Raw genomic sequence first — 23,507 nt, forward strand, 5'->3', positions numbered from 1 at the left:
AGTACTGGGCTTGCTCTACAGGGAGATTCATAGGTGCCCTGCATTCCCTTTGCACTTTAAAAAATATAGCAGCTGGAAAAGTCCTTGGGTAGAGAGAAATTGCCCATGTACATTCCTGCCAGTGCTTGTGGTGCTGTCATCCGTGCCTGCTCCACCCGATCCGCTAGTGCTCGATAGCCCAGGGGAAAGGAGGGAGAGTGAGAGGAAAGCTGAGTGAAAGAAAGTAACACTGGAGGAAATACCTGGACTGCCCCTCTACTGATGTAAGTCTCAAGCAGTGTTACAAAATCACGGTAAATTAAAGCTGTACCCCCTACCTGAAGCTGTGTAAAGAAGAAACAAGGACTTACATAATTTTTCCTGTTGTTTTGGGCCATGCTTTCAACAGAACAAATTAAACCTTTTGCAATAATACAGCACTAGCATCAAAGAGGTGTTTTCCTATAAGCAAGGAAAGAAATGGGGAGAAATGTAATATCTTTTATTAGTTCAGATGGTGTATGTGACCATCTGAACTAAAACCAGACCAGCTTTGGGCACATGACCTCAGGAAAGCTTCATGTGCCCAAAATCATCTTTATTTTTCTAGCCATATCAGCTGGATTAGTAAAAAGTATTGCCTCTCCCAGCAAATGTTGCCTTGTTTATAGTCTTAGACCATCATGACTGCAACAATATTATCAAATTTCCGGTAAAACAAGCAAAACCAGACTTTCCTGTACAGAAATAATCTTGGTTCCCAAAAATGTGTTATGAAGACGTATGGGGTAAACAGCTTGAAAAGATTTCTCTGTGTCTTACATTGCTGCATTTCCATTGCCCTGCACGACGAGAGACCTGTGAAAGCTGCCGGAGCGCCCTGCGTGCTGAGGCCCTATTACGAGACAACAAGAATTTCCATAATGAAGGGTAGCAGAGAGCTGATGTCACTGTCACTTTTTTCAGTCAACCAGAAACCAATTATCCCTGGCTGACAGGCCCAATTAAATCATCGGGTAGAGGGAAATGCCAGCTATTCTCCCCTAGAGTTAGGTAATTGGGGCTTTATTATGGTCAGACCTGGTGCTGTTTGTTGGGCCACAGGATACGAGTAAGAGCCTTTCTGGTCTCTCTCTCTCTCTCCATCCTTTCCATAGGCATTCATGGTTTTTTACCCCTAAGAAAAGTAGTTGCATTTTACATAGAAAATGCTAATCTTTTAATATATATTTTCTGTCATAGTAGGAACCTGAAGGTCATTCTATCTCCAAGTTTATAGAGAACGTGAAGTTAGGAGTTCTGCCATGAAAGGCCTCAGGTGAAGCCTTTGTACTGATTTATACTTAAGATCCCAGGTCTTTTATCTACTACTCTTGCAAAGATATAGAAAGTTTTCAACTCATACTACTTTGAAACTTGAGAGCATGTTTGACATAGTATTAGACTGATGTACTGAGACGTTGCCTAGTTTACTGTGCGGATTGTTTGGAGCTGAAGAAATGAGGCACTGAGCATGCCAAGGTCCGTTCTTGTTCAGGTTAGCCCTTAGTTGTGGCCCTCCAAGGTCTTAAGGAATGCATTGCTTGCGATGACACAAGGAAGAGGTGCTGAACTAGCTAGCTCATTTAAATTACCAAGTTTAAAAACTTCTTTAATACTATAAGCAGTCTAGCTACATTAACACAAAGTTCCACATGAGCTAAATACCCTGCATCTGTTATCCAGCCCAGCTCATTTAGGATATGGCACAATGCAACCAGATTATGTACGCCTGGACATAAACACCTTCTTGAATTACGTATGAAACAGAACTGTGTTGCCAGGGAGAGCCATCTCCTGCATCTTTCCACAATGCAGCTCTGTCACACACCTGTCTGTCCCATTGACCCACAGTTCCTTTGCCAAGTCAGAAAAGACCTCTGCTATACTTACGGCACCTCTGTTCACGCTGTCAGAGCCAACTTACGGCTGCTTGAGCTGGATGTGACAGACGCTGTTGCATTTGAGCCATACAGTCGCGCGCTTGCAGAATGCTTACATTGCCCAGTAGAAAGTAGAATTTGGTGAACAAGTTAAGATACAGCTATATATGCATATTGAAATATTTGTGTACAATGTGCTTAGTAATTTTTATTTAAGAGAAAAAAAACCATTCGCTATTGAAGACATTTTCAGAAATAAAGAATAATGCAGAGAAGTTTCTGAATGGGGTAAAAAATTAGAAGGCTGACAATGGTATTTTGTTGGAAGGTTAGTGCAGGAAGCTGACAAATTACCAGCAGCTTTTAAACCTTTGTGTCCTCGAATAATATCTGCTATCTAATTATGAGGACAGCTAGAAGCAGTCAGATAGGCCTACCAGCTCAGTGTTTATCAAGGCTTTCCAGAGCTCTTCTCCTTCCCTTTGTGATGAACCTCCACATGGTTACAGTTGTCAGGCAATCAAAATTCATCTCTCTGTTAGAGAGGCAGGGTGCTTCAAGGTGTAGGAGGAGATTAAAATGCTATTCTGTATGCTCCTTAATCACTATCCATATAATTTGTAGACGCTATTTATTTTGAATTATGAAGTTAAAGGTATGTGTAATCTATAATACATTTTTTCCCAAAGACACCCGATTGTAAAACATGAAGGATGTTTTGGGGTTATATGAGCATTTTTATCTGTCATTGTTCATTTGGCTGAGCCCAATTTACATATTCTATGATGCATTGCCAGTTTACTTACAGTCAGGATGAAAGGCTGCGTTTATGAAGCTTACGTCTCGTATAACTCTGCTCACTGTAAGAAAGAAACACTACATAATGAAAGCATTATATCTGTTTCTGAAGCATCACTATAGTGTAAGTGAGAATTTCAGGACCATCAGGTGACATTCATTATCTGATTTTGTAATTATATTTGAATAGTAATTACAACACTTTCCCAACAAAATATAATTAGATTCTGATATCAAGAGGCAGATTACAAGTAAATTGATTACGCTTTGAGGCCACTATTAAAAACCTGGAGCAAGACAAACTTGCTTCCAGTCAAAAAAGCAGTAGGTAGAATATGCACTGTGCAAGCATACAGCACAGAAAAAAAATGTTTAACTAAAAAAAAGAATGGAAATACAGAATTAATTCTCTTTTGTTAGTGATCCAATACGCATAAACAGCCAGCAAAGAAGCTTGTACAAGAAATCTCTACAGGAAAGTTATTTAAAAAAATCATACTAACCAAAATAAAAAACATAACAATTAAATGACAACTGAGTTCGGATGATGTCTGTATAAATGCAATAAGAGGATAAGGTCTTTTTGTAGTCATTCCAAAGTAAGCGTAACACTATGAAATAATCCTGTAACAATCACCGTGCAACAGTGACCTTCCCAAATGAAAAAAAATGAACAAAACCAACTTGCTGCCTGGGCTGTCACTGGAGCTAAACCCATTTCAGTGAATTTCAGTACAACATTGAGATCAGTTGTACATGTCTCTCTTGCTGTGGTTAGTTGTTATCCCAAGATTAACGTTATTTCATTTTAGAAAGAAGCATGCTTTTCCAGTACAAATAGCTGATGGGGAGAACCAGTTCTTAAATTAATTTTCCTTTATTAGGCAAAATTGATAGAGCACCTAAACAAAAGGCTAGCGGCTTTTATTCTGGAGGAGTTACACTTGCTCATACCCTTTTCTATAGTTGAATTTTGTGCCACACATCCGTTCGCTAACGGTAGAGCAGCTTCGCCGATCTCAGCCACAATGACCATGGGTGCTCCGAGAACTGTTGGGTTTGGTGGTGAAAGGGCTGACAGATGCTTGGGTGCCTTTACATGCTAAAGATCCACTATTGCTTTTCCTCTTCTGAGTGTTTTTTAAATTCTGCTTGCGCTAGTGCATTTTATTTGAATCAAGATAGGGAGAAAAGACTTCAAAGTAAATCTGGGAGTGAGAATGCTTTCCTCTCCTCTGAAAATATTTTCCTTTTGCCAAACTAAACCACAGATTGAAATCTTTAATATTTGTTTATTACCTTGAAAATATTTGATATAAGACGTGGCTTGGATTAGTTGAAAGGTTTGGTTGGAGGCATCTTAATTTATGTTTCAAACTTTTGAAAATACTTTAAAATTATTTTGCTTGTCCAAAGGAAAAAAAAAATAGCAAGAAGGTTATGCCTTTTAAAATTGTCAAAACATTTTTTCCAGCAATTTTAAAATAAAAGACAGTTAAAAAAAAACCACGACAAAACACAAAAAAAACCCCAACCACAAAACTCCACCCTCTTCCTTCTAAAAGGCTCCATAAATTCCTAGCCAGCTCCACTTCAAAGACTGGGTGGTTAAAAGAGACCACCATTTAACTTCATATTGCTGCTCAGTTTTTGTAAAACAGCTCTCACATTTACAGTGGCATACAGTCCAAAACAATTGTGCTTACTTTTGCTCATGATAAATGTGAGTGGTTACATTTGTCTCTTGTTGCTAGACAACATGTCAGATTTGCATCAAGTTTGGCCAGATACAAAAATTTTCTTCCTGTCTTGAATTACAAGTGCAACACCTATTTTCAAAATCAGTGTGGCTTCTGACACGTAGAAGGATATGGTCCTAAAGAAATGCCAAATTGTTGGGGTCACGTTAAGTGACCGCAAATAGTGCAATCTACTAGACTAGTTATTTCCATAGCTTCTAATGTAAAAGCAAATATAGTAAGTTCTGCATGCCCAGCCTTCAGAAGATTAATTCCATTTCTTGACCAATTAGCCGATTGCAATTACCATGTCATAATGAAATTTGGTGTAATTATTTACTTTGGGGTTATTGGTTTCCCACCTTATTTAAAGACAGTGTTATATAAGGACATGTTATATTAATCTGCTTCATTAAATTAATACTGAAGTCTGACTTTGCTGCTGCAGGAGTGGAGGGGATCAAGGTTAACGTGGCTCACATTTTGTCCATTCTTCAGTAGTCAGATGCTGCCAGAGACTGTTTAATTTGCTTCAATTATTTAAGAGAAGAGTGAGCTGTACGAGCTGTGTCTTTAGACTACTGTTCATTTCTACCATTTAGCAACTTTCAGGGCCACATTTTTGAAAGAGCTCAGTGTTTGCTGTTCTTCAGGCATGCGAGTTGTTCCCGTAGGTTAGCTGAGGACCTGAAGCAAAAGTCTTTCAAAAGTCCTGTGGGGAAGTGGAGTTTCTCCTTACTCTGTCACACCAGTGGTTAATGTCCTCAATTCTGAGTGCAGCTGAAAGCTGAGGAAATCTTACCCTGCCAGCACGAGGAGCTCCTGCAACACGTACAGGCTTTCAGATGGTGGCTGCTTTGAGGACTTCTTGTTTGCTACTGCGAACACATCTTTTCCTGTAGGTGCTTCTGTATGGGACAAAACAGCTTGCTTATAGTCAAGGACTTGAAGATGCAGTTTCTGATAGCAAAATGGTATTTCTCTGATAGTGGTAACTACCTTAGAAGTGTTGGCTTAGAAATTCTTGTAACCCAGAAACTCAGGGTCTCAGATTTAGAAGTCCGAGTCCCACAAAACTATGTTTGGTGAACGTTGGTGCTAAAGTCCAAATCTGGGTGCTAAGACAAGACTTCTCAGCAGCTGCCTATGCACAACAATTGTATTCACCCAGGCGTTCGCTGTATTGGAGGAAGTGACTATAAAAATGCCATATTTTACTAAAAAAAAAAAAAAAAACCACCAAACTCAAAAAGTCCTGATACCCAGGAAAATGGAAAGCACTGTGTGAAATTCAGCCTATGCAAAGATCTCAGCATGCCCACACACAAAATTTAAGATACAATTCAGCAACTGAATTCAGCAACAAACCACCTGGTGATTTAAGGGGCCCTCTGGATACTAACAGAATATAAATCAATTACAGTAGTAACAGCCAGTCTTTCCCCCTCTCACTTCCAACATGATGCTTGGAGATCAAGCTGTGCCATCTCCATCCAGGGGACATTTTCCTTTCACTGGCATGGGAACATGGTGACATCATGTACGTCATCTTCACTGAGGTCAGTATCACCACCAGTGATTAAAATAGGTGTGAAATATTCTGAATCAACACAAGTTTGGAAGCCAGAATATTTTATTTTACCTTGTGAACAATATAATTCAAACTGACAAACTTTCAGGATTTAATTTGGTACAAAATTGCAGCCTTTGAGAAATGCGTTGGCATTAAGATGAATGCTGTCTTAACCAATACTTAGCAGGAGCTTGATATCCCTTTGGGGCACTTACTGTTACCTATTGTTCCCCTAATATTATCTAACACTTTAACACAGAGGCCAAGATTTCCAAGAGGAATTTAGTACTTGCCAGGACCCACACTGAGACACTTCAGAGATGCCTGCAGGGAAATTTTGCTTTGCACTTTCTGGTAGTCACATCCTTCAACTGGAAACCTGCAAATCAAAGAGCTCCAAATCGCCAGATGCTTTTTGAAACCTTGTCACAAACAGTTAATACAATGACTGAATAAAGAAAAGGAAAAAAAAATTATAAGGGATATTAGAGATCAGTAAAAATTAGGAAGCTTCTCTATTTGCCTGTTACAAATATTACTTTTTGATGAGTACTGTGTTTTGCATTTCCATTGCAAATTGCAGTACCTCAAAATGATTTATGACTGAAAACAAATGTTGCTCACCTCACCTGCAAGCACAGTCAGGCAAAACTGGGGGAAGAATTGGTTTCCTGGCCCCAGCCCAGTGCTCAGCCTCTGAAACCAAGTAGGTTGTCAGCTTTCTCTATTTGTGAAGATCAAAATTTGAACAACAGTTTTAGAACCATCTCCTTCTTCCCAGCCTCTCCATACGACTGTAATTGTCATCCTGTCCTGTCCCTAGGACAATTACCAAATTTTACCAAAAATTTACTGGAAGTAAAATGTTTACATACATAGTGTGTGTAAAAATCAAGCAACCTTGGTTACTAATTCTGCCTTCCTGATTCTTGCTCTTTCTCCTCCTCTACACTGTTGCCTGCTGGAGTTGTTGGGTCTGAATTCCTTCGAAACCACTTAGTAATGATCAGGTGAAATGATGCTACATAATAACTTATATCTTTTCCAAATACCTTTGAAACTGTTGCTTGCCTATACAACTGTCTCCTCTGAAACAGATGGGTTTTTCAATTTAATTCCAACACTTAGACTTTTAGGACTTTCTGGTTTGTTGTATGAGTTATCTCACTCCGAAGGAAAGAAAAAGAGAGAATTAGAAGAGGATTTGCAAGTCTGTTAACATGTCTACTCTGCTGAAGTGAAAAGCATAGAGGTAAAAAGTAAATTTACAACCCATGTAGCACTTAATATATCAGTGCTTTTGTAAAAACACTATTTGCCTCATTTTGTCAAGCACTCCTGTAACCTTGACACTCACAGGAAGATTATTGGTACAGACAGAAACTTCCTGATTAGATGGTTCATTAGCAGCAAGGTACAGAATACTAATTGCAAATTTTCATCTGCATTGACAAGGCCTGACCTAACATTCATCTGACAGTGGAATTGCTTCCCTGGCGATACCAGCCACACACAATACAATAAAAACTTGTTATTTTGCAAAAATTCATCAAAGATGAGGATAAGTGAATCACACGCTATTGAGTTCTTCAGGTCCCAGAGGAATCCTGTCATACCTTACAGAGTCACTTTGTTTTGCCTACCTAAGTGTAAAATACTCAGGAGAGGCTTCATATGAAAAACCAAACAGCTTAAACTCCTTGCCAGCAATGCAATAATTTGAACAGCGTGCACCTTAACTAGTATCTGACCACAAGCAAGTACAAGGTGCTAGCAAACAATGCTTGAAATTCGTGTAGTTGAAAATACAGGTGGAAGCGGAGCCTAGGTTATCGCTCCCACCATTTCTGTCATGTCAAAAACTAGATATATCTGAGTGAATCAACTTGACGCTTCTGTAATCTTTGGTTAAATTTGTATTTTAGGTTAGCAGGTAGAAACCCCTCATTACTTAGTAGGAAAATGGCTACATGGAGAGGCAAAAAAGTAGTCATAATTTCAAAAAATGTGTTACATTTAAGGAAGGAATAAGCTTGGCAGATCTTGCAAAATAATTTTACATTTTCAGATAAAGCCCTTCAGTTTCATAAAAACATTTATAATCTGCAAATTGGCAGAACTGGAAGCTCATGCTCTGCTGGGTCTTCTGGAAGAGAATGTTCTGCTTTGAAGTGCTACTCAGGCTGAGGAAGGGAAAAAAAGAGCAAAGCAAGAGTTCAAGGGGAAAAAAGAGATTTCTACACCCTAATAACAATGAAAAAGAAGCTCAAAAGAAGTAATATTTGCAGACTAATATAAGAAGTTAAATATAGCCATAAAACATTTATCTGTGGAACAGCATGGGCCAAGGGAGTTTCCAGTTGTCTCTCGTAGGCAGCTAACTTTGCCAGTGTTGTGGAAAATTAATGCACATAGCTGTTCTTGTTGCAAGGTGCCTAATTAAAATGCAAATAGATCTATAGCAGTTTTGTTAATGAGGTAAACAACTTCCTGTTAATACAACTCTCTATGCACAAGACCTTTTAGCCAGCCCGTATTCACATTGGTTTGTCCGTTGTCTGTTGGTTTGTCCATTCATAATTACCCACAGAGTTACAAGCTAAAAAAAATATGGTATCTATGAGTTGTTTCGTAAAGAGGGTACAAGTACCATAAACAGGAAGATGATCTGGTCAGGTCCATTGTTCTAGCAAACTCCATCATCCTGAGTTTTCAATAAATACTTCAGAATGTATTTTAATGCCCAAGCCATGATTTCAGACCAGAGTGACTTCATGCTCTCATGCTCCATAGTTTTTCATAAAATGAAGTTCTCCCAATGGTGAACAGTGGCACATATCTGTGATAAAATTTGGCAAGAACTTAACAGAAGGTATAAACAAGGAGCACTGCTGAATGCTAGCAAGAAAAGCCAAAGACCCTAGGAAAAAATAAGCACCGTTTTATAAAGCAGAAGATTTCTGCATTAGGTATACAAAACTGGGGACTGAGCTAATATAGGCTGGAGCTTGTGTAGAAACTCTAATGCTATATTCAGAGAATCACAGAATCATATGGGTGGGAAGGGACCTCCAGAGGTCTCTAGTCCAATCACCTGCTCAAAGCAGGTCTAATTTGAGCAGGTTGCCCAGGACCTCGTCCAGCTGAGTTTTGCATATCCAAAACCTCTCTAGGCAATATTATCTTTAGATCAGTCACTCTTCCACTCTTCCATGAAATCACCCACCTGCTCCTGACTAATTACCAGTGTTTTAATTGCCAGTGAACAAAAAGGATTTAATAAAAGCTTCAGGTTAGTCAGCAACAAGCATTTTGTAAACTCACATCTTCCACTTGCAAGGGAATTTTACACTTTATATGAATTATTTAACTGTTCTAATTTCTGTTCATTTTGTAGTTTAGATTAAAACTACTGTAACGTTTTACAGACTGGAGAAGAAGTACCAATTACTTAAGCAAATCACCTATAAATGTGTTTGACCTAGAAGGCACAGGATGGTGTCAATAAAGATTACACTTTAAATTGGAGCAACGTCGAAGAATCAGAAAACAACATGCCTAGCAGTGAGAGGCAGAAGATACACAATTAATTAGTACTGCTGTCATCTGAAAGTTGAAAACAGTGCTTATATCAGGCAACAAAAGATGTTAGATAATGAAGTTTGTTGGCCAGAGTTGCAGTAAAATATTTTAGAAGACATGACACTGACTAGTATAGTCTGATACCACACTGCACCGTAATTATTGCAATGAAGCAATCAGAATGGAAAAGGGCAGCACTTAAATGAAAGAAAATGGCAACGCAAACCATTTTTCCCTGAGAAAATGGCATAGCCTCTGACTTATACGACTGCAGAATCTCATCAAAGCTAAGCTGTACTGAGAAAGTATGGAAATTACATTTAGATGTTATGTTTCACTGTGTACAAATGATGTGCATGAAGTACCAGCACTGCAGAAATTCGAACCCTCTCCTGTAGGCAACCTCAGGGAATTGGGGCAGTGATAAGTTAATTTAGTTTGCTCCCCATTAAATTCTGGGATACGAATAGCTCATGAAGAAGAAAGATTTGAAATAGCCATTGAGAAATGCAGAGCTAAGTTTCAAACAGGGTGAAGAAGCAGCTTTTTTGGCTATCCTGATAGCAATTACATTTTAATAACTTAAAAAAGACCTAGGATTTCTTCGTACACTTGCTATATGGCTTGTAATAACCACAGAGTTACTTGGCAGATTATTTAATTCAAATGTCAACACATGTGTTTACAGACTATAGGTATGTTCTCAGATCGGTGGCATACCTTCATGTCTGAGGACTGATAAGTTTGCTTAGAGCACAGATTTTACATATACTTGTGTAACTTTCAGAAAAACATCCAGATTTAATAGATGTCACTGCTTCCTTGCAGTACTTACCATATATTACTCAGAATTGAAAACCTTATCTTTTCTTATCAAGAGTTTTGGCTCTTTATTTCTGAATATTCAAAGGATTTCTTTTTTAAATTGACTGGTATATTGAATCTATAGGTCTTCAGGCAATTCTAACAATTGTTGAAAGAATGCCTTCTTCCTTAAACTTCTAGATTAGTACACAGTGTTTCCGTAGTAAAGGTGAGATTAATTTAATCAGCAGTTATAACCACCATAAGACGATGTATCAAATTCCTGTCAATGGAGACTATTTCCACAAAAACAATTTAAAAGTTGTTCGAAATTATAATGGAAGGTGTTGTTCTTCTAAGTAAGTTATACAGTAACAAACTTAAATAAGAATGCACTTAAAGCAGGCAATCAGCACTGAGCTCAACTGCATAATTTAGCCCAACAGAAGAATTCCCAGACAGCAGAATAGTATTTTCATGTTCATGTTGTAATGCTTATATATTTTACTAGATAATTTCAAACAGAAACGAAATAGACAGATGGCAAGGAGAGGAAAACATCTAAACAACTGCAAAAGTACATATAAAACAAAGGGGATTACTAAAAGAGAAAGAGCTGAAAAATACAATTAGCCATTTACTTGTATTTCACTTTATAGTTATCTAAGTACTTTCCAGTAGGAACCCAGTTCATCGTAATGTTCATAGCTCATGACATTTGACCAGGAAATCCAGCCTGGGTCGCCATTGGAGAGACCAGAGCTCTCTGAAGCCCCCTCAAGAACGGCGGGTGGAGCGGGGAGGCTCAGAGGAGCTGGAGGCTCAGCCTGCGGGAGGGTGGAGGTCTCCTGAGAAGCAGAGGTGATAGAGCTGCTGGTGCCGGGAGAAGCGAAAGAGGGTCTGAAAAGACGTGCCACAAGGTTAGCAGTGGGTGAGTGCAGTTGCACGTGAATGAGGCGGGAAAGGAGGAAGGGCCTTGCAGCAGGAGAAATTTTAAAATTATGCAGTTCACTGAGCTGAAAACCTGGACATGAAAGTACCTACCCCGTTAAAAACAACTTTCTTAAATTCATGTTGGCATCAACAGTCCGCTCCTTCCTCACCTGAGGCCTTAAGCATATGCTTGATTTTAAGTCTGTGCTTAGTTCAGTTAAGTGTACATGTAAAGTTAAACACATTATCAAAGGCTTCCCGAACTGGGGATTAAGATTCCACTGAATTGAGGAGGACAAAAGACAATACCAAATTTATTGAGCATTATCTGTTTTACAGTAGTATAACATAGCAATGGCCAAGCAGATTTTTCAGGGTTGCTCCTGGGCTTGGGAACCCCTGGTCTCTGCACTGTGGCAAGGAGAGCAAGCGTGAAGCACTGAGGGCCAAGGGCCGGAAAGGCTGCTAGAAGTGAAGATGGTGGAAAGAGGAGATTCACTGCCAAACAGGCAGCTCATCTCTTTCTTGGCCTCAGAGCCTGAATGATGCTACGGCAATCATTGTTATGGTGTAGCTTACCCATAGTAAACGTACAAACTTAATGCCTGGGTTTGTAAGGTGCCAGAAGGCCAAAGTTTGTACTGGGATCGTAGTATCTGAACATGGCTGCTGGGGCTGTTGCTGTCTTCCTTCTCTTTCCGTTCTGCTAGCCCAGGCCAAGGCTTTAGTATCTGTGAACAAAGTTGTAATCAATGGATGAGGCATTAGACACCGAGACAACTTTGGGCAGAAACAGGGCATTGCCTGTGCCATGGAGCAGTGAAGAGCCACAGTGCTGCACTGCTGTGGCAGCGGGGAAGGCTCCTTTGAGTACAGGCAGACTCATTGCACTTGCACCAGCCACGGTTGCCTAAGGCCAGCTCTGGCTAAAAAGAAATGGAGTCCATCCCCTGCCCCCATCCCCTTCTCTTATAGATCTTACTATGTCATCTCTGAATCTGTGAGTGACTGGTTCCTCTATGAGCAGTTCAAAATTACAACACAACCTGATGAAGCTCAGAGGACCTGTGCCAGCTCCCAATTATTATGCTTTTTAGTGATGGCAAAAGCATTTAAATCCAGTGTAAACAATAACAACAAAAAAAGATTGTGGAAGAGAACAGGCTAATATCTAACTACAAAAAAGATTGAGAATGGGGATGTTGCATCTTTTTACTTCATGTGCTAATGAGGTAAGGTATAGAAAAAATGCAGAAAGCAGAAAGTGTTTGTGAGCTGACTTTATGCAAGAAAGCATGAAGTGTTTATACTATGAATCAGAAGGAGTGTGATGTAATGGAGGCTTAGTAGGAGGTAATGAGTGATATATTTTGAAAGATTAAAAGAGTGCTGTGCCTTATCTGCTGTGCGGTGTCAGCCAGGCAGAGTGCACCATTCACGACACAGTTCTGCCGCAGAAAGCTGGGGAAAGACTCCAGTCCAGCTCACAGACAAATCTGCACCAGGTTTGAAAAATCACTCGGACCTGCCGAAGTAAAACCTTAACAAGCACAACTGCCTTTTGAATCAAAGTCTGTAGGTTTGCAGTGAACAGGCTGATGAGGGGCACAGGCAAAGATGGCTTGTAGGGGACTGAGTGCCTTGGGTATTACCTTAGTTTCAGAGATGAGGAGAAAGCAGTGAGGATCAGCACCAGCCCTTTGGACAACAGACAACTCGGAGGAGAATGTCCTATCAAGATGAATATGGCTCATTCAAGAATTAACTCTCTACTCATCTTCTACCTCAGTTTTTTGCTGCTCATCCATTTAAAAAGTAAGATTTGCACTTTTTCTTATTGTTCTGACATGTCCTCTGGGTAGATGACTAGACGTGTACTTCTAGCAGGAAGCTTGTGTTGTCAGAAGGCTTTAAAAATTTGATGGAGATGCCAAAAAGATTTGGTCCATGAAACTAAGTTTTATGAACTCGTTGCATGATAGCTTTGCTGATCTTCATGCTTAAACTTTTTTTTTTTTAAATGAGGAATGAAAGCATTTTTAATACCTTGCTTCACGTATTGAAAGTACAGCAATAAAATGTTCTATTAAAACTGTACCTATACTTTAAAGTCTGCATTTTGATACCATTCATCCAGTAAATTTAAACCTATATCTGATTAAAATCTAGACTAATTTGTCCGTTGCTAAAGCTGTTCATGTTACGTATTTTAGTAACACTCACTGCTTTATTATGTATGCTTTTTTAATTACAACCTCTAGAGAAATCAGTTATTAAACAACTGTGATGTATTTGGTGTTCTAAATATCTCCATTATGAGGGAGTATAAAAGTCCAACTATTTTTATAGAGAAAATATTCTCGGCAAACTTCCACATAAACAGAAGTATGCAAAATATTGGAAGTCACAATGGGTTTCCTTGATAATTGTGTCAGATGGTTGAGAGTAAATACAAGCCAAGGAGGCTAAACGGCCTCAGCTGGTGAGGCTGATATATGCGTATGAAAAGCAGTAGCTCTTGAACATGTTTAAAATGAAGACAGGCAGGATGTGTGTCTGTCTGAGGAGGCTGTTTGATTTGTGTCTGTTGAATGTGAATTGCAGTAAGACAAAGCTTTGAGCAGCTGCCATTAAACAAGACTTGGCATTAGCGTATAGTGTTGTGTAATCTGGGTCACCTTCTGTTGCTGCATCACTCAAATTGTTACTTGGACAGTTTACAGCCCAACATAAATTAAAGACTGAAAAGCAAACGGATGCAGTTGGATCAACCAGCACTGAACCCCCCCACACACACTTTAAGATATAGGGAAAAATACAGAATGTCGTAGAAACTTCATTTTATCCTAGTAGTTTTCTTCCTTGGGGATGTACTGATGTGAATCAGGGAAGCCGAAGTGTTCTTTCTAAATTAACTCACAACAGGACATATCCTGAAAAAAGAGCAACTGGATCTTCCACTTTCAAAAAGCAATTTTTAAAGTCTGTATGCTGTAGGATGAACAATCAGAAAGTCTCTGAGACAGAGTCTGCTATCTAATTAAAAGAAAGTAACAGGAATGGTGTTAGTTAAGAAAGTTTAATTTATGCATGAGGCAGGCAAAAGAGAACAAACTAGAAAAGCTTTGGGAAAGGGAATAAAAAGTTAAGTGCTTATAAAATTAAAAAGGTCACATTAAAGACATCACGCACAAAGAAAGCATTGCTAGAATGTAAACAAGAAAAAAGCCCTCCAAGAATCAGTTAAAAAAAGAAGATAAACACAAGTTTTGGCTTTGACCCTGGGTGAGCTCTGCTCAATGCAAGATGCCAAAGGAGGGAAAAGTAGTTGCATGTCATTTCGTGCCTTTTCCTTAGCACAGTTGGCTGGGATGACATTTCAGATGTGACATGAGTTTTCTCTGGGTTATGGCCATATGGCCAGTCTCAAGCAAGAGGCTTTTCAGTCTTGGAGGACTCTCCTTCTCAGGTAGATTTGTGGCTGTTGCAAACTGATGTGATACAAATTGATATACCAGGAGGGAGCAGCTACAGCAGGAGCCAGAATCAGGCTCAGGACCATACCTGTATCTATCAATGCAGTGTTTTTAATGATCTCGATAGGTATTTTCTCTCGAGAAAGTTTGTATGCCATTTGAAACTGCTAACAATTTCTATTAATAAAAACAGCTGTGCACAGATAAAACAGAAGTAGAAACAGAAGAATTGACTACACTTACTTCCTTACTTAAAAATTAAAGCTGAGAAAGACCAAGATAGAAAAGCTGAGGATAAAAGAGAACAGAGATGACTGATGATATTTATAAAAGTTATATTAGCCATTATATTTTTAAAATCAATCTACTGGACTTGTCTTCTCCTAAAGGATTCTAATCTTAGGTCCTGCTTAAAGTCTTCCTTATAATTATTTATTCTAAACAACTTAGGAAACAAATAGTATCTAGAAGCCAAGGCTTCCTAAAAACATATCTGCATATAACTTTTTTTCAGCTCATCCATTTTCCTGAGGTGACTAGAGGTATGCATACATTGAGAAGTGTCCCATACAGACAGTAGGTCTTTTAGTAACAGTTGCGATGAAATTAAAGCATTTTTCAGGAATGTTGCTACATGAAAACAAAATATTCTAATATAGCTTAAAATGAATAATTTGAACTAAAAAGAAATACAAAGTTGTTCAACATTATTAAAATAATTGTGTGCCCTCTTATTTGTAGAATAGCTTGTGTACTTTGGAATATATTATGAGATACCATTCTTTAATTCCTGTACAATGCTAAGTGTTGAATAGATGGTAAACTTTTATTAAAGTCTTCTGGCTGCACATAAATCTTCTATAAAGCTGAAGACTAAGGTATTAAAGAATGTAGTCCTGTCACTTGTCGTTCCTTTTGAATCCCCAGGATAAGTAAAAATGGTATTTTACTAGTATTATCACAGTAACAACACTTAACATCACACTATACAGCGACAGGGATTTCAACCTGTAAATCACAGCCTTCCTACAAACAATATCTGATTTTTTTAAATTTCAATTGTATAAAATCCTTTTGGAAAGACCATTTGTAATTAATTTAGTTTACTGGAGCCCCAGCTGACACGTGATGCTGTCAGGTGCAACACCTGTCCAAATACGAATATGGGTGCTCAGAAATACATGTACTTGATAAAAAAAGAACAAATACAGTTTCATCCTGCAAAGTTACATTTCCAAAAAGGTTGTGAGCTTAACCCTCTCTTGGCACAGAAAAAAGGAGCCTGTTGGAGAGCCCTTGATGCCTTCTTGTTTGTACACTGGCCTGCCTTGGGGCAAGAGCATCCATCAGGTTGCTCTGACGTTTGCTGCTGTCATATCCCTGATGTGAAGGGGTGCTGCTGGTGAAGGTGCGGAGACTGTACACCCACCCAGGGGCAGGATTTCTTTGCTGGCAGGCAATGTTTATCCTAATTCACATTCTGTCTTCTTGACATCACCACAGAGATCATCACCACAACTATGCTACAACACAGCAAGCCTGTGGAAAGGTGTGGGCAAATTGTTAGAATCTAGCCCCAAAGTCATGTGTTACATGTCTCTCGGGGCTCTGCAAAACACATATTCCACAGGCTGTTTCCTTCCCACACTGGCTTACAGATGGAGCTATGAATCAATTAAAAGAAAACTGTACTTTCTTTTCTTAATTATCCTGTGCCTCTTTCTCTGTTGGAAATTTCTGTTTTGCTGACACTGGTAGATTTTATTTTATCGGGGCAAAATTAAATCAGATAAAATATACTAATTATCTTTCCATTAACAGTCATCACTTTATATACCAAAGAGTTTCTCCAACCCATAGGTGCTCAAGTCTTATATATATAGTATATATCTTTTTTATAATTCCCGGCATTTTTTTTACAATCTCCAAAACACAAAACATGAAGATGTCAAACTACACAGAACCAATTACTTTTGCCTAGGGACTCTATAAACAGAGAGAGTTTGAGGCTTTGTCTAAAATTGCAATCATATGAGTATGGGAAATAGTATTCCCCATTCCCTTAATGTGAAGACAGTGGTACAGATCTGCAAATTCATTTATACCTTGTGCCCATGGTTATGAGTATTGTATGCAAGCCCTCAATACAAGTTGGTTTTATATAGTGTTTTGTGAACATAATTTGTTTCCACAAACTATACCAAATGAACGACTTTCAGAAAATTAATCTGGGGGGCATCCAGAGATGGTCAGCTCTGTATGAGGAGGGACCATGAATCATTACGTACAATAGTTGACAGGAAGCATGTCCCAAATCCAGAAAAACATTGATAACTAATTGCTGCCATATTATTGTCTAACAGGAACTGCCAGCATATAACTCTGGGGAGAGAGTTGCTTAAGAAACAGAGGAAGGGAAATTATGATAAATACAAGTATATTTAGGCATCAATTTTGGAAGTGATTCTGTCTAGAATCAAGTGCAATTTCAGAATCTTTTATCTTAATCCAACACCCAACAACTCATCTTTTCTTTTTTTTTCTTTTTTTTTTAAGCAAGCTTTACAATGGATTATCTATAACTAATGCAGAATTCTCTTCTTTTCCTTTTGGCAAAAAATCAGTAAAAAAAATTTAATTTCAAAACTATTTTTCTCCATTTTAATGACTTCATGACCTTTCAGCAGAGCTGAAAGAAATTACTATTTACTTCATAATAGTTCCCCCAAATGCTCATAAATTAAGAATGGAATTTAATTTGGGATCGCTGTTAAAATGAGCAAAATATCTGAGCTTTACTTGCACCCCTTTTCTGCCCCTCTGAGATGTTGGCACTATGCTAGTTTTCCCTGTGGACAAGATCTTATAATTTCCTGCAACTATTCCCATTACTCACACAACTTCTAATTACTGCTTAATTACTGCGTTAGGAATAAAGCTCTACTTATAAAGAGATCTGTGGTTTTTCTCATACTGCTCATCCCTCATGCACACTCAGATGATGCAAGTAGCTTTCCAGCAAAGTATTGTTAGGATGCACATTTGATGAGTTCATAGCAGATTCGGTACTTCAGCAGATCCTCATTAGCCCGTTGTGGAGCACGGTGCCTGTCAGAGCTGCAATCAGCAATGTCTGAGCACAGGCATCAGGAGCCTTGCAGCTTTCCCTCTGTTCTAGCTGTCATACATTGCATCTATATCATACCAAAAATGAAATATCTTTCAGAAGTTTGCCATCATCTTAAGTGAGTTTAAAGCAACAGCTTCTTGACCCAATTGTAAGGGTGTCGGGCTTTTTTTTTTCCTTTTTATTTCTATATTTTATTCTGGATAACATCTCCATCTCTGGAATCAAACAAAATCCTAAGAATGTAAAGTAGTAACCCTATAATGTTTAAACAAGGAAGTAACTTCTGCAAGATGGATCCATTTGCATAGAAGTGACATTAAGAACATCCCAACCACACCTGTATTTGAGCCTTTCAATTCAAATTCTTACAAGGCATCCCATCCTTAAGGTGCTACACCTACCATTCCAATAGCAGAGCAAGACTACCAGGTTACAGACAACCTCTCTGCTCTGTGCTTTGTAAAATGGGAACTGTCGACACTGAGAACCTCTGGAGGTTAAACATTTCCCCACATCCTGTATTAGTCATCCAGAAATTACAGTGCAAGAAATCAGCATCTTTGAAAACTTAGCCCTCAAATGACATTGATTTTGGCAATACAGGATAAAACACTGTATGATGTATTCACAGTCAAGGAACAGACAGGGAATTCTGTAGCAAGGACACTGATCAATCTCTATAAGCGGGTGTTGTTTGTGACTAATGACCTATTAGGAAAAAGTCCGATGGGAAAGAAAGGAGGTTGGGCAAAAGGGTGTTTTATCGCTCATGCTCAACCAGCAGCACAGACCTCACACAGATCTTGAAACACTGATATATTGTGCAGCATCAGTGATAATGTACTGGAGAAAACCAATGCTGAAATGTTAAAGCATGTCATACAAGCAGAGGACATAAACCTAAAGTTTTAATATATACATGAACCTTTCAAAGGTATCTCCACCCAAAGTTTACATCCATATCTATCTATCCACAGGTTTTTTCCCCTGTGGTACTTTTGATGAATCTAGGACATCTAGGGAATCCTGTCCCAGTGCAAGTCTCTATACCTTTTCCTCTCTGCAGGAGGAAACTCAGGAAAAAAATAGCGCTCTTTAGAGAATGCTCAAATCTTGATGGCCAAATTGAGTGCTTCCTTATTGAAAAGCTATATGGAAAGGCAAATATTTTGCTGTTATGTGTTGACAGGAAAATTACATGTAAGACAGGGGAAAGTAATCAATCCACTATTCGGTACTAGCTATATTCAGTTTTGAATGCTGCTGTGAGTGAAAGAGAAGCAATTAGGAAAATGCTGGAAAGGGACAGCAAAAATAGGAAGACATTTAGAAAGATGTGCCCTATGAGAAAGGGTCACGGGAAGAGAAGCCTGAGGGAAGACATGATTACAGTCTTACCTACACAAAAGAGAATGGCAGTCAAGAAAGATGATGAGAGCGGTTGCTCTCTGTGACCTTTGGAAGGGCAGGCTCTGCAAAATAATAGATTCCACATGCAGCAGGGAAGACTTGAGTGAACTTTCCCAGTTGAAGAATAGTTAAATCTCTATATCAGAACTTTTTAATGAATGGGCTAGATAAATATCTGCCAGAGATTGTCTAGACTGCTGTTTCACAGCTGGTGTTACACAGATGAAGGGCAGTCAGCACCATCTTGGGTGTGATCTGTGAAGACCTCGGGTGATGGAGCCCCAGAGAAGCAAAAGTCCCTGCTTGCCCCAAGGGCTGTGGTGGCACTGAGGCTCCAGGGCAGCTTAGGCACAGCTCCTGGGCTGGGCAAGCGGATGGCTCCCTTCCCTCCTGCACCACAACTGGGGATTATCTGCTGTTCAAAACAAAGGCAGCCCTGAACCCAGCCCTGTTTGTTGCATTAACAACAAAATTGTTGCCTCAATTTCAGTTAGAAAATAGTTTACTCTCGTTCTTTGAGACATCAAGTACCTACCCTTAATTTTTTGGTACCCTAGGCTTTAAATAAGCACTTTGGCTATTGAAGGCACTCATTACGATGGGGACAGATAGAACCCCCATGCTAGAGATCATGTAGTTTGATTTCCAGATTTTGGAGTCAAATCAGTTATCTTTTTACTTGCAATTTGAGTATACTTGATATATTGGCAGTATGATGCAAGAAAATATCATTAATGAATGGATTATTAATAGTATAATTTTCATGGTCAAAAAACCTGAAAAGAGAGGGAAAACATGGATTGCCTGCTGAACCTAAATTTTATAGCCAGCTTCTCACTCCGTATAAAAAGGCAATGCAAAGACTGGAACCTACTGCACCAAAACAAATATCAGGAAATTCCTAGGAAACTCTTTTAAGTGGCCTTTCTGGACATGCTACAACAAATTATCATTGTTCTAGGAGTCTTCACTCTGCTACAACAAATTATCATTGTTCTAGGAGTCTTCACTCTGATGCTTCATCTAAGAGAAGTTTAACATTTTGATTTTATGACAATAAAAATCACTTATTTATAAAACATTAAGGTTTAAAAATTATACGTATATATCCTGCCAGCCACCGAGCAATAAAAGGATATGTGTTAGTCCGTTTTCCTTAACTCCTGATATTCAGTGCATTCCCTCTAATAAATAAGTTAGAGAAATAGCAATCTAAGTGCCTTTGATCTTGCCTATAGGGGCTTGCAGCCAAAGACTTCTCAAGGATACTTCTACTTTTTGGTTTTTTTATAATTCACATCTCAGCATTAAGAAAATCATTTCGACAATGCCTCAATCTCTAGGCAACCTTGATTATTCCCTTTGCTCTTTGTGGTGGCCCAAAAAGGAAAAAAGGTCCTCATATTTACATTTTCTAAAAGGGAAGACTTTAAACCTAATTGACTCATCTACAGTCACAGACAGTAAGCAGCAAGTAGCTAAATGATACATATTATTTTCTAGATTGATATTACAGATTAATCTGTTGGTTTTAGAGACTGACGTGTTTCATCAGTTCTCACTGTACTTTTCTGTTTCCTCAGCCATTCATAGTGCCATAACATATGAAAGCCCTCTCACACCGGCAAATAGAAAAAAAAACCTAACCCAGATAAACGTTTTTCCAATGAGATTCTCATGTTTACTTTATATTGATTGTATTTTATTCACCCATAAAATGGGTCAACAGAAAATTGCTTCCGTCTTTTGACAAATACTCCAGTTGACAACACTTCTCCATGGGCAGCAGTGACACACACCACGCAGCTGCCACTGGAGCTCTAAAGGACTCCTCCAGGCTGAGCAAAACGCGTTCCTCTCCAGGCATCAACAAAGCAAGGCTGCAGTTGCTGCCGCAACTTCAGGGTTAGGGCAGCTTCTGCCTGCCTGAAATCTTATTAGTGGAGACAGAAATCAAAATATTTCTAGGGCTAAGTATTTCTGTGGGTAGAAAAGGGGCATGGGCCACTAACCCGTTACATACAGCGTCCCCGCTCCAGCAACAGGATCAGGGCACTTGCCTGGTGCATCCTTCTGTGCTGTGCTTGAATAATTGTGGCCTGGGTGGGTGCTCGGGGCGGGGGGAAACTCCTTCCTTCTTTTTACTGCTCTTGCTTGCCTGCCCAAGGCCGAGCATACTGGAATCCTGTTCCCTTAACCTTTCCTTGAATAATGAGACAGACAAAGCATCTTTAATTGCATTAGTCAGGGAGTCTGCAGACAGGATGCATTCCTTCAAAGTGCCCTCAATCACAGTGATTGAGATCAAGATTGTGGGTAAACAAACTAACCTGTACCCCAACCTAAGTCCTCAGCCACCGACACAATGATCTGACATTTCCTTTGCTGACAGTTTCTGAGAGGTACCACTATGTTCCTATATTGTGGGACTACCAAAGGCTGACTGCCCGCTAAAGTAGTTGAGCCCAGAGCTGCTCTAATTCACATTCAGACTGCCAGGGGAGCTATAGGAGTAGATGAAAGGCAGCATACATTGGTCACACTCTTCCCTTGACAGCTCCCGTTCTCCCTTCTTAGGGTTTCTAACAGGGATGGTACAGAGCACGTCATTAGCTCTTTGTTCCACAAGGAGGGCCCTAGTTCTGAATTTGACTGTGACACATTTCTTCCTTTCTTTGAATGTGAGCTAGAGGACTTTGAAAACAACATAATTTGACAGGAAGCCAAAGCAAGGACTTGGAAAGATAGACAGTCATCAGTCTGCAAGGATTCAAGCAACTGCAATTTAAGTAACCTGCACTGACGGATTACTCGCAGCAGGGAATCCCAGACTCTCGCTGTAATAATCTAGCCTTGAAAAGACATCTGTATACAGCAGTAGCTTCGGATGTGTTTTGCTAAGCTTTGTGGCAATTTGTGGGTACTTAAAAAGCAGCTGTGGTACTGCTCCTGCTATGGCTAACCATCCATGAATCTGAACATAGGCAAGTGTCCACACAGCTGAAAGAAGAGATCAGGCTCTGTTATCAGCGAAAAGTCTGCAGTATAACTCACCAACCTCCTAACAGCTGGAAAGAGAGCCCCTGAGAGTATGTCTGAACTAATACATGTCGCCTTGCTGCTGCTTGGACATCAGCCACCTCTGGTGCAGAAATGGTGTAGTTGTGTTAGCACCGTGCTGAATCCAAGCTCATGCTGAGAGACAGAGCATGTTAGATCAGGCACTGTGCTGTGCTAATACAGCTAAATGGCACCTGGATTTGAGCTGGCTCAAAGCATGCAAAAAGGAGTTCTGTCTGCACCCATCTACCTGTACCTTGTTATCTATACAGGCATCTTCCCAGGGTCTCTCTCTTAAATGCAAGCAGGCAATGCTAAATATACCACAGCAATCTGGTGGTGATCCCATTTTGGTGGGGTGGAAGAGTAAACTGGAGCTGAGAATTACATACAGAGTTCTGGAAATGTTAATTATGGGCCACATGAGATGCAATTCAATTGCAATTGCCAAGATACAGCCACATGGTATGTAGTTCATCTTTGAGTCTGCTGATCCAAGAGCTGCAAAGAAGGGGACAAACACTGCTGAGGTCTGACACAGTGTAAAGAAGTCCTAACTGTACCTGCTCTTCTCCAGCAGCCCCTTACCTTCCTTTGATAGCCTCATGGATAAGGTACAGAGAGAGAAGGCACCAATCTTGTAAGATAAGCGAATAGAGGCTGCATAACAAAAGAAACATGCAATGACAGTGAGAAAAGAAGCCAGAGAATGACACTGATATATCAGAGATTACATCAGAGCTATTGAATGGGACAAAAATGTGTAAGGCCCTTGTAGGCTCTTCCCGTCCCTGTTCAATCTAAAAAGCAGAAGTTAAAAGCATGTTGAAAGTAAAGCTCCACTTTGATCCCTACCTTAAAATGTAGGAAAACATGAAAAATGTGGTTGTGGGAAAGATAATCCAAGCCTCTGATCGCTATCTGTATATGTATTTGGAGCAGTATATATCATGACAGCAGAATGCAAATAGGTGCCTCTACAATGCAACTGTGAAAAGAAAATATCTGGCCAACGTTTTGTAGGACCCACCACTTCAGACTTTCTAGCTAAACCCATCCCTTCTCTCACATTAAACACAGCTGACATTCATAATTCTTTAT

At 39.4% G+C, this 23,507-nt stretch overlaps 1 protein-coding gene across 1 annotated transcript in view; it reads left to right on the forward strand.

The window, feature by feature from the left end:
• The first annotated feature begins 10,667 nt into the window (after nt 1–10,667).
• Nucleotides 10,668–23,507, forward strand: part of CRB1 (crumbs cell polarity complex component 1) — a 112,180-nt gene continuing 99,340 nt past the window's right edge. Inside the window, exons 1-2 of the mRNA XM_050900991.1 lie at nt 10,668–10,756; nt 12,988–13,145. Coding sequence (XP_050756948.1) covers nt 10,668–10,756; nt 12,988–13,145 — 247 coding nt within the window. The remainder of the gene's footprint in view (nt 10,757–12,987; nt 13,146–23,507) is intronic.

This window comes from Gymnogyps californianus, chromosome 8, assembly GCF_018139145.2.
Source record: "Gymnogyps californianus isolate 813 chromosome 8, ASM1813914v2, whole genome shotgun sequence".
NCBI classification, from domain to species: Eukaryota; Metazoa; Chordata; class Aves; order Accipitriformes; family Cathartidae; genus Gymnogyps; species Gymnogyps californianus.